Below are 12003 nucleotides of genomic sequence, written 5' to 3'. Positions count from 1 at the left end.
ACCCCCGGACCTGTATCGCCCAAACATTTTCCAGCCCATCAAAAATAACCTAAGGAACCATAGTCTCTGCCCCACCATGACTGTTCCTCATTTTTGGGCGTTTTACGACCATTAAATTGGAATTCCGCCTGATTCGCAGATTTTCGTGTGCTATAGTCCACGCCTTCCACATGGGCTGAACCTTTGGACCCGGATCTCCTAAAATTATTTTGGGCAATCTAATACGACCTAAGAAACTATAGTTATCACCCCGCCATGACCGTTCCTCGTTTTTTAACGTTTTACGACCATAAAACTGAAATTCCGCTATATTCCTAAATTTTCGTGTGCTATAACCCATACCTTCCACAATTACCCAGGTCTCCGGACACGGATCGCCTAAAAAATTTTCTGGTCGTCAACTATTGCAGACCAATAATCCAAGTTTTCCTACAATACCAGGAATTCCAAGTTTTAGGTACCTTAACTATCAAAGATAAAGGAGCCTAATCGTTACAATCCTAATAATAATATAAAACCCCATATACTGACGCTTGAAAAACAGCAACAACAAAAAAAAAAACAGTTGAAATTCTGCGCTCAAAATGCCAAAAATCAGCTGTTTCTATGTGAAGAGTGACTTTCATCTCCCTTGCTATCACTTTGAGATTGGCCACGTCCAGCTATAAGATCTGTTGCTGTCTTCCCTATCTCCACTATAGTTTCCCCAATGGCTTGTAATAACCCTCCTTTCTGCTTCTGCTGCTTGCTTTCCTCTCCTCCTAATTCCTCCCATTTTGTTTCTTGATTTTCCTCACTAATAAGTCCACCTCCACTTTCTCTCTGCGCATATTCAAATCAAACAATACAATGATAGTCATAACATGGTTAAAGTTTAACTGAAATCAATGCCACCATTAGTAAGTAAAAACATAGAAAAACTCAATTACCAAGTTTACCTTGTAATCATATGATCTCTTAGCTTCCAATTCCTTTTCAGCTTCAGCTTTCCTCCTAACTGCATACTCTGCTGCACTTTCTTCAGTTAAAACAACATAATCCTTTGCATTAGCCAGCTTGTTCTCGACATACTCCACAGCACTCATTCCAGTGCCAGCAACTACATCCTTTGCGGCGACCGCCTTCTCTCCAGTATACCCTGCAACATTAGAAGCAACACCAACCACAGCTTTAGTTGCCTCTGCTGCTTTCTCAGCAGTATAATGTGCAGCTCCCCAACCAGCCACTACAGCTTTTTCCTTCACAGTTTCAGCTACTTCCCCTGCATATCCTACTGCTCCTTTCCCTGTTTCTAAGGTAACATCTTTAGCATCAACAGCTTTCTGTCCAACATAGCTTGCTGCTTGCCCTGCATATCCTACTGCTCCTCTGCCTGTTTCTACCGTGACATCTTTTGTATCAACTGCTTTCTGTCCAACATAACTTGCTGCTTGCCCTGCATATCCTACTGCTCCTTTGCCTGTTTCTAAGGTGACATCTTTTGCTTCTGTAGCTTTCTTCCCAATATAGCTTGCTGCGTTCTTGCTCAGTCCTGCTGCATTGTCCCTGGCCTCCTCTGCGTTTTTTTGGGTGTAATCTGTAGACTGCTGTGCTGATTGAGCATTTTGTCCAGCACTCGAAAGGGTGTCTCTAGTTGTGGAGTAAGCTTTCCGACCTTTGTCAAGGACCCTGTCTTTAGCATAATCTTTAGCCTCTCCAGCATTTTGTAGTGTATAATCTTTTGCTTGTTGTGCTGATTGAGCTGCATTTGTTCCTGCGCTTGAAAGGGTGTCTCTAGTTGTAGAGTAAGCTTGCTGACCCTTGTCGCGGACTGTATCTTTAGTCTCCCCTGCCTTTTGCAGTGTATAATCTTTTGCCTGCTGTGCTGATTGAACTGCATTTTGTCCTGCGCTTGAAAGGGTATCTTTAGTTGTATTGTAAGCTTGTTGACCCTTCTCAAGAGCTGTGTCTTTAGCCACTCCTGCCTTTTGCAAGGTATAGTCTTTAGCTTGTTGTGCATATTGAGCTGCAGTTTGTCCTGTGCTTGAAAGGGTATCATAAGCTTGTTGACCCTTCTCAAGTGTTGTGTCCTTAGCATAATCTTTAGTCTCCCCTGCTTTTTGGAAGGTATAATCTTTAGCTTGTTGTGTAGATTGAGCTACATTTTGTCCTGCAGTTGAAAGGTTATCTTTAGTTACAGCATAAGTTTGCTGGCCTTTTTGAAGTGCTGTGTCTTTAGCAGCGCCAGCATTCTTAGCAACATATTGATATCCACTTTGAACTCCATGTGTAACATTGTCTTTGCCTTGTGCACCTTTTGGTGTTGCATAAGCACCTGCAACAAAGACAAGAGTACTGTTATGGGTAGATTCAATTAGACTCATAATATTCAGCAACATAGGTATATATGTGAAAGATCCTGAAAAAATAAACTCCTACTGCCCCATCCCAATTTTTGTGACATTCCGTTTCGTCCCATGTAACACTCTACAATGACACATGACACTCTTTTATATTTAATAAAAATTTAACTTCAATGTGCCAAATGTACCTTTCTACATATAATAACAATGTAACTTTAATATACTCAAGTTACCCTATAAGATGATTTAAGATACGCAATATCTATGCTTATTTCAGACCACAAATTTCAACAACAATAAAAAACAAATCTTAAACTTCGTCCTCAGTCAAACACCATAAATTGGGACGTCAATTGAGACCGAGGGAGTACTATACTAATTAGTTTTGAACTCACACTTTCAAAGAAGTTAGAATCTTGAATCTACTATTAAATTTAAATCTTGAATTCGCTTTCTGACCTGGGGAACCAAGTCCATAACTTGCCGATTCTTTGACATTATGCAATGCCGATCCGCCCAACTCCTTTGCCTTGTCATAGCGCTCTTCAGCAACCTTTAAGCCTTCTGAAGAGTTCTCCATTTGGCTTTTGTGCTTTGAATCTAGAGAACCCTTCTGTTTCTGGCTATTTACTTCAAACTTGACACCTCCTGGTCTCTCTTCAAATCCATGTTGTTGCCTCTGTTGATTACCAAAAGAATGCTTCTCTCTTTGGACTTGGCCTTTGTGTTCAGCATTTGTGACATGAATAATGCCACCACCTGCAAGATGAAAATCAGTTCCAACTTGCACTTTCACAGCACCCCTTTTGGGGTCTATGGTTTTCTCCAAGTGAATGTTAGGTTGTTCATCAGTTATGTTCTCTCTTCTTGCTTGTTGTGAAGCCATTGGTTAAACAAAAGTAACAAATTGAATCAACTGGTTTTTGTTTGTGTTTGACTTGAAAGATGTGTTAAATTGAGACTGAGGAGAGAGTGACACAGAGGAGGGACTATCAAAAGAGAAAGACAAAGGCTCTAGGCTAATGACAAGTGGTGCAATAGTGGTGAGTGTTGAGCTCTATGTCATGCAATATTGCAACGTGGTAGGATGTTGGGAATTATGTCAGCAATTACCTTGTAAACGTGTCACTCTGTGAATTTGCCTATGTTTAACTTTTATCTTCTTTGTATTTTTAGGTTGGTCCAATGGGAGCTTTATTCATCAACATCATGTTGTGATGTAAAATATTCAGGCGATCCAATGTTATGTTTTCAAATTTAGGGTGGAGTATCAACTACTTATTGAGGGCAGGAGTTAAAATTACAATTTTAAGGATACGTTTTAGAAAGATAATTTCAAGTGTTAAATATTAATAATTGAATTTTAAATTTAATATGTAAATATATTTGAGAAAGTTCTTAATACAAATATATGTTTGAAAAAAAACTACGGAAATCAATCGAACCTGTATCTAGACTGCTATCCGGCCCTCTACTTACCATCTTATAAACAAACATATAGCATTGAAAAATTTATTCATGCCTGATGCCTTTGGATGCAAAAATTTATCTTTAAAGTTTGGATTGCTTTGAAAGATATACACTTAGTCGCAATTTATGTAGTAGTTCGAATTTCGAGAGTTAAACGAGATTTTTTATTGTATATTTTTGATATATATTTTAAATTATTAATTATTGTGACTTATAGTCATTTTTATGTAATTTATAAATATATAAATTTTATTTCAAAAATTTAACGATTCTATGTTCGAATTCATGGTCAATATTAACTTACTTGACTGTAGATAATCATATAAATTGGGAATGAGAGAGTATTAGGTAAGCAAAATTTTATCTTTTTCTTTTACCTCTCTATTTTGATTTTTCCCTTAACCAGTGAATGATGACTTCAATATGCATAAAGGTTGACATACAAATTGCTACAATAGGGTCACTCTCAGAATCCAAGAGATTTTGCTCACTTCAAACCAAAAAGCTATTGGACTAGTTTAGGCAAACAAGAAAAGCAATGTGAAAATGATGAAAAACAACTTTATAATCTTTTCCTTTAAATAAGAATTGTAATTGATATTACAGCATTAGGTACAACAATATTCCCTCACCTCGACTAAGGCATCATGCCTTAAAATCCTATGCCCACTTTACAATTCAAACATCAACCTTCTTATTTTGTGACAAATAGAATTAATCAAGTTCCTAATACTCAACATAAATAACACATCTCCTAAAATGGAAAAATGTATCATGGTAGCTAGAGAATAATGGTTATGCACAACAAGAAATGAGACTTTTTGTGACGATTTTGCCGTCACGACATTTTACAAATAATTTTTCAGAACAGTCATGTCGCTGAAACTTATTCAAACGACAAGAGATGTATAAAGAAGAAGATTTCAAGTATCAGGCAATCCAGGTAGACACCAATGACTACAATCTGATCCATGCATTTCACTATAAAATCCTGGATGTGCATCTTTTCTATATTGTGAGAGAGTTGTAATGTCCAATAAATAAGCTTTTGACTTTTTAATTCTGCTCATTACTTTGTTGACCACAATGGCTTCTTGAGGTGTCCCTGCTGGATACTTTGTACCAAAGAATGGTTGTGTTTCTTCTTTGCATGATTTTGATGGTTCGTTCCAATGCTTGCCCCTGAAATTTTGATCACATAAGCATCTTGTAAATATTTTACGTAACAGTATATGAATTGAGAAAACAGAATGACATTCTCTTCTATGGTTAAAGTAGAGTAAAACAATCTTTCTTCTTTCACATGCACTATTGGATAGCTCACTGGGCAGCCGCTTTCTAAGTCAGAAATGGAAACTAACTTACTGAACGATTTAGTCCCAATTGGATAGCAAAGATGATGAGGTTGTTGGGCTAAGTCACCCCAAAAACACTTTTTAAAAGGTGTGATAATAATGTTTGTTTTAGGTCAAACTTCATCTTTTTTTCAAAAAAGTCCGTACAATGCTAACAATTAAGAGTATATGTACATCTTATATATAAATTTTCTTCTTATCAACTTCAAATTTGGAATTTGTTTGCATATGCATCAGAGGTCACAAGGCAATATGAAGTCACTGAGATTTAAACTCGTGTACTATGACTAGAACTATGATCTTTTAACTACTAGACTATCTCGTTAGTGACATGTTGCTAAGAGTGAAAAGTTTAAGTTAACCTTGGCAATAAAAGTACTTTTACACTATTTGTGTGATTTAATCGGTTACATCAAGTTATAAGGCTTAACGTGTATGTAACATTACCTGTTATTGTTGAAATTAACTTAACCTAACACTGTAGTTTAAGTTATCAATGTACAGAACATAATTTCTAGGAATGAACAAGGAGGGAATTAATTGCTTACTGATAGTGAACGGGGGAAATTCCCTGGAAAAAGACACTAGTTTTAGTTGGGTCAATATTTTTGTTGACCCATCCAGCCCATGTAGTCATTCCTTTGTAGAAAGCAACCATACGGTTCATATCTTTGACAACTTTATTCCCTTCTTGTATGTAATCCCACCTGCAACATATACTCAAATATTCAATACGTATAACTATTAAGTTGCGAATTTAGTAATCAAAACCGACTATGAGTTTAGTGGCAAGTTCAGATAGTTTACGGCTGGGAATTGCCGGTATGAGTCCACCAATGCCAAGAGTTGAATATTAATACATCCATTCCTTTCCAAGCATTGCCATCAGTAATGGAATCCAACTTCAGAACTGTTCCAATGTTTTCTTTCACCATGTCCACCAAATAAGGAGTACGATACATTAGCAATCTAACTCCATAATCCTGTGTTATATTCATGGCAAGAAGAAGTTTAGCTTCTCATCATATTTATGCACCCCTGTTTTACATGCATATAAAATTTTGGACTAAGATTTAGTTATTGCAACTTTTTGAAAATAACAACTCTTAAAATGTAGTGAACTGAGTTTTGGGATTGTTGTTAAGAGTTTAACATTTGTACTCTGTAGTGTAAAATTCTTTAGCATTATCAGGTTACCTAAAGAATAAACATAGATAATTGTTCATAAATAGTGAAAAAATAATGCAGTTTTTTGGGGTATGACTATCTGGTATCCAATACCCCAGTGGTCCTAATCCAAATTTATGTGGTGAAGCATAGGCAGACTTATGTTATCAAGAGAGGGGTCTCCGACACCCAAAAATTCGGCAAAAGTTTCATGAATAGATGTATATATTTTTTAAAAATACTGATATATTAGTAGTGAGTTAGTGGCACCCTGTGTACAAACAGATTTTGGTTATATCCCAAACTTTTAAATCCTAAGTCCAGACGAATGGCCTATAAAAGTAGGAAGCACTCCTTATCGGAAGTTTGTCCATTGACAAACATAAGATCTTTAGTCAAGGAGGAGGGATAGACAAAGTCTAATGCCCTTTTTCCCATTTGGTGGCTAACAGATAACTGTCATTGTTATTGCTAACGACTTGCTTGACTTGACAATCAAGTTGCTTCAAATTTGGTCATTAATGGCTGCTCTTCCTTTTTCCGGCTGCTAAATTCTAGATATGTTTTATAACCATTACTGTAACAGAATATGTGGGGTATATGTGGATACTATAAAAACTAAGGGGAGCAAAATCAACCCAAAAAAATATGACCTGCCAATCCACTCAAGTTTGGGTAGATTAATAATTTGTCCATTTATTAACTCAACTTATTGTAACTCATTCAAATTTAGTTCAAACCGTTCATTTAACATCCAAATAAAAATCAACAAAAAAGGAAGATGGTGGAAATTAATATTGCTACATAAAAGCTTCAAGTGTCATAAATACTTAGCAACAAACTTACGTTAAGGCAACTGATATTCAACAAACTTATGTAGGAAACAATTAAAATAAATGAGTAGCCGCCCTATCTCTCGATTATGCCCAACAGCAAATAAAGTGAAACTTCAACATAAGGTGGCCCCAGTTCTTAAAAAAATATGAATTGTAACCTACCACAACCTCAAATTCTTGAAAGCATACAACTGGAAATAATTCATTTCTATTAGCTCCCCCCCCCTCCCCCACCCCTCCCCCAAACCCAAATCCACTCTTCTTAATTTATTAAATTAAAATTTGTTCACGAACCAAACGACCCCTCAAACTTACATTATATGTATGCCCACAACCAGACAGACACACACACACACACACAATATATATATATATATATATATATATATATATATATATATATATATAAATAATTGAACGGTAAAGGTTGAATATAGTTGAATAATTGAATATATAATAATTGAATAAAGTCTTATGACGGAAAAAATTCAAGGACAAGACATGCATGCCCTCAATAATATTTTTGCCAAATATAACCAAGTAGTTGAAGTGGAAATACCAAGAATTGAACTAGAAAGACAAGAAATAGAATCAGTAGTATGTGCAGAATAATATTCAATTCACTCACCAAAAATGCAATTTCAGAAATTCCATTTTTCCTTATGACTGCAGTTTTGGCATTTGGCACTGATGAGTGAATCATGCAAGCCAATGACTCCCACATATTCAAACTGAGAGAATCACCCACAAACATGATATTCTTCCCTCTGTATTTCTCCAAGAAAACCAACCCATTGAACCTGCAACCATTTTCCATTTTTAAGAATTATTCCGAATAGTCGATCACCTTATCCTTTAAACTAAAAGGCAAAGGGCCAAATATACCCTTCTACTTTCGCAATCTAAGAATACCCCTCGTTATATTATTGGATTATCTATACTCTGCAGTCATACTTTGGGTTCAAATATACCCCTCATTTAAATGGAGAGACACGTGTCATCGTCATGTTGGTCAATTCTAAATATCTCCTAATTAATTAAAAAGACACATTACCCATATCCGAAAAATATATTTATTTTTTTTGTAAAAACTGAAAAAAACTAAATTTTGTTTTTTACAAAAAACTGAAAAAACAAAAATATTTGTTTTTTCAGTTTTTACAAAAAAGAACTGCTTTAGAAAAACTGAAAAATATTTTCTAAAACAATATTTTTATAAAAACTGAAAAAAAACTGAAAATCAATTTTCTAAAGCAATTAAAAACTGGAAAAAACTGAAATATTTTTAACTAAAAACTGAAAAAAAAATTGTTTTTTCAGTTTTTACAAAAACATTGCTTTAGGAAATTATTTTTTAGTTTTTTTTCAGTTTTTACAAAAATATTATTTTAGAAAATATTTATCAGCTTTTTTTAAAGCAGTTTTTTTGTAAAAACTGGAAAAAGATTATTTTCGTTTTTTTCAGTTTTTAGTAAAAAAATCAGTTTTTTCCAGTTTTTACAAAAAAATTGCTTTAGAAAATTAATTTTCAGCTTTGTTTTCAGTTTTTACAAAAATATTATTTTAGAAAATATTTTTCAGTTTTTTCTAAAGTAGTTTTTTGTAAAAACTGGAAAAAAAAATATTTTTATTTTTTTCTGTTTTTAGTAAAAATAATTTCAGTTTTTTCCAGTTTTTACAAAAAAAAAAATTTATTTTTCGGGTATGGGTAATGGGTCTTTTTAATTAATTATGAGATATTTAGAATTGACCAACAGGACTATGACACGTGTCCCTCCGTTTAAATGAGGAGTATATTTGAACTCAAAGTATGACTGCAGGGGTATAGATAACCCAATAGTATAACGAAGGGTATTCTTAGACCATTTTCGAAAATAGAGGGGTATATTTGTCCCTTTGCCGTAAACTAAAAATAGTTGGTGGATTTATTACATATGTATAGTTTATGTATAATATATGTAAACTGTGTATAATTAATGTATAATCTATGTATACCGGCTAGAAAAAGTAAACATTGAATCTAGTCGGCTATTTGTGTAACAATACCCAACATTTTAATAAAAAAGTTTCAAGTCATATGTACTTAGGATGTAAAACTTATTTAGAGAAAAACGCCATTTATTAGTAATTATATGTAAATTTCTATAATATGCATTTATTGATAGCCTGAATAATAATTTATCAGCTACCACCTGATTCAACTAGTAGAATATATAAAAGATCTTTACTCTACAAGTGCATTTAACTTAAATCCTTTTGAATAATGAGTTAAAGTTCTATGCAACTATGGTGTAAGACAACTACAAGAAAATCCTAGGATAAACATTAGTACTTGATAACTTGATAAGAATGGTAACCAACCTGCTATAATACGTTAAACTACACTGATATTATAAAAATTCTTTACAATGTGAATATATATACCTTAAATTCATGAGTGGAGATAGAAGCTCAGAGACATGTTCGATCGGACTTAGTAGCTTTTATTCAAATAAGGTATTTGTGTTAAGAAATTCATTAAATATGTACACATGTTAATTTTAGAATCCAGTTATTAGCTGTTCGAAATCGTCGTTTTAAAATTAAGAACTTATAAAATTAAAAGAGCTATGAAAGGAAAAAAGAAAGTGGTTCTCTACCTTGGCAGGTTACAGGAGAAAGGTTGCCATCTATATTTGAGGTAGGATTTATCAGGTCTGTTATATTTCTGGCAGTTGAATTCGTTGTCAATGAAAGGACAGCTTGAAAAATCATAGAGAGGATAGGAAGAATCAAAAACCCATTTGCCTTTGAAAATATTGCAACCACTGCTTATTTTCTTGGCATCAGTGGAGTTTGTGGCATTCAGATAATAATGCTCCTCTTGCTTTGCATTTGTTTCTAATGAAAACAGCAAAAACAGAGAGAGTAACAAAAATCCCATCTTGAGTTTCAATCAAGAAACTCAATTAAAAGGATGCAATGTGTATATAATGTGTAAACAGAGAAGAGTTTGACGTGGGAAGAATAGGGAGACAATGTGCTATATATGTAGTCAGAAGAGAATAAAGAGAACTTTTTAAGAATTTGATTTTCTAGAAGATATGGAGACAACATGGAGTTATTTTATTTGAAATTTGGAACTATACATGATTATTTTTTTAGTTTACCAACGGAGGAAACTAAGTACTTCTTTTAAAGAGAACGTCTCTTTCCGCCGGATATATTTGTTTTCGGAGGCAGAGTCAGATACAAGATTTGAAGTTTATGGGTTTTGTAACGATTTCAAATTAATATATAGTAACTGAATTCACAGTCAAATATTTATAAATATTCAATAAAAAATTTAATATCCGCCACTGTTTAACTACTGAGTTCTCGCGTACCCGCATATAACTTCTAGATCCGCCATTGTTTAACGGGTAGTTGATCCCAAAACTTTTTATACTCCGTCCGTTTCAATTTAGATGAGTTAGTTTGACTCGGCACGAAATTTAAGAAAAAGAATAAGACTTTTAAAACTTGTAGTCCTAAAAGCTTAAGGGGTAAAAGCTTTGTGGATCTATGACATTTATGTGGTTATAAAAGTTTCTCATTAAGGATAAAATGGGTAAAATGAAGAGTTTAAAGTTGAATTATTTCCAAATTTAAAAATGTGTCATTTATTTTTGAACAGACTAAAAAGAAAAGTATCTCTTCTAATTTGAAACGGAGGGAATAGAATGTTTCTCGGAAAAAGAGAAAGAAATATCTCTTTGTTTCAATTTATAGTCTTTATTTTTCTTTTTAGTTTGTTTAAAAAAACCAAATTATATTAATTAGTACTATTAACTTTTTAACTCAAACTTTATGCATCGTACATGTAAGATCACACAATTCATAAACATTATGATATATTACATATTGTTAATTTAAGATTACTAGATTCAAAAATCTTCCCAATTAAGTGAAACTAATTATGACACATAATATGAGAGAGTATACAAATTTGTACTATTTCGTTTTTTATGAAATTAGACATCATCTTAGCCATTTTAATTTCATTTTACATTGTACAAGATCTAATCTAACCAAAAGTTTTCTCTTCCATTGTCACTTCCCCTACTTTTCTCGGGTCGATCTATTCTCTCTTTTGGGAAAAATTTATTATCACTAGTTGATATTACCTAAAATGTTTGCTTTAATACTACTCCATAATGTAATCTTCGAAGAAGAGATCCCTATGCTATGAATTAAAGACTGAATCGAACACGATATTACTCTCCCATAAACTATATTAAGATGATAAAAACTAAAGCGCCCCGTATCACAGCAAATTAATAAGTATGTGACATTTATTTTCACATACAGTGAAGTAGAATGATTTAGTGTAAACACTAAATGTGAGTAAGTATTTTTCTCTATTATTATTTAGCTACGGTGAATTAAATAATAGTTTTGGGACATTCTAATTTTAATTTATCACTTAATTATAATAATATATTCATTGTTACAATATTAATATAGTCGAAAGTAAATAGTTTTCATTATGAATGGGCTCACTTGCTTACCTACGAAGACAACAATCAACATTGAACCTTTCGATCTTTCAACTAATCTTTACTCTTACCGATAGTTATAAAGCTAAAATTTTCATTAAGGGGTGTCAAAATATAAAAAAATAAACTCACGAAGAAATTAAGTAGAGTAATATATAGAATAGATATTTTAGCTGGCTACACAATATAATTTCGAATGAAGGATATCAACTGACACCCCTTACATATATGTGGCTCCGCTACTGCCTATCGACGTATGTGGTCAAGATAACACATTTTGCTCTAATTTGTGCTCGTTTGGCAATTAGTTTGGCAT

General features: G+C 33.4%; 2 protein-coding genes across 2 annotated transcripts; both read right to left on the bottom strand.

Moving 5' to 3' along the window:
- Window positions 1–404: 404 nt before the first annotated feature.
- LOC107793505 (uncharacterized) lies at window positions 405–3313 on the bottom strand. The gene is made up of 3 exons (XM_016615876.2): window positions 2802–3313; window positions 939–2314; window positions 405–822 (listed from the first exon to the last, which is right to left on the bottom strand). The coding sequence occupies exons 1-3, from the start codon at window positions 3226–3228 to the stop codon at window positions 595–597; spliced, it is 2031 nt and encodes a 676-aa protein (XP_016471362.2). The 5' UTR covers window positions 3229–3313; the 3' UTR covers window positions 405–594.
- A 1069-nt stretch (window positions 3314–4382) lies between these two features.
- LOC107793539 (protein trichome birefringence-like 39) lies at window positions 4383–10197 on the bottom strand. The gene is made up of 5 exons (XM_016615921.2): window positions 9810–10197; window positions 7799–7970; window positions 5975–6150; window positions 5716–5874; window positions 4383–4994 (listed from the first exon to the last, which is right to left on the bottom strand). Exons 1-5 carry the CDS (start codon window positions 10091–10093, stop codon window positions 4736–4738), a joined length of 1050 nt encoding a protein of 349 aa, XP_016471407.1. The 5' UTR covers window positions 10094–10197; the 3' UTR covers window positions 4383–4735.
- Window positions 10198–12003: the final 1806 nt, after the last annotated feature.

Source organism: Nicotiana tabacum, chromosome 12 (genome assembly GCF_000715075.1).
Source record: "Nicotiana tabacum cultivar K326 chromosome 12, ASM71507v2, whole genome shotgun sequence".
NCBI lineage: Eukaryota > Viridiplantae > Streptophyta > Magnoliopsida > Solanales > Solanaceae > Nicotiana > Nicotiana tabacum.
This window is presented reverse-complemented; position numbering and strand designations above follow the sequence as displayed.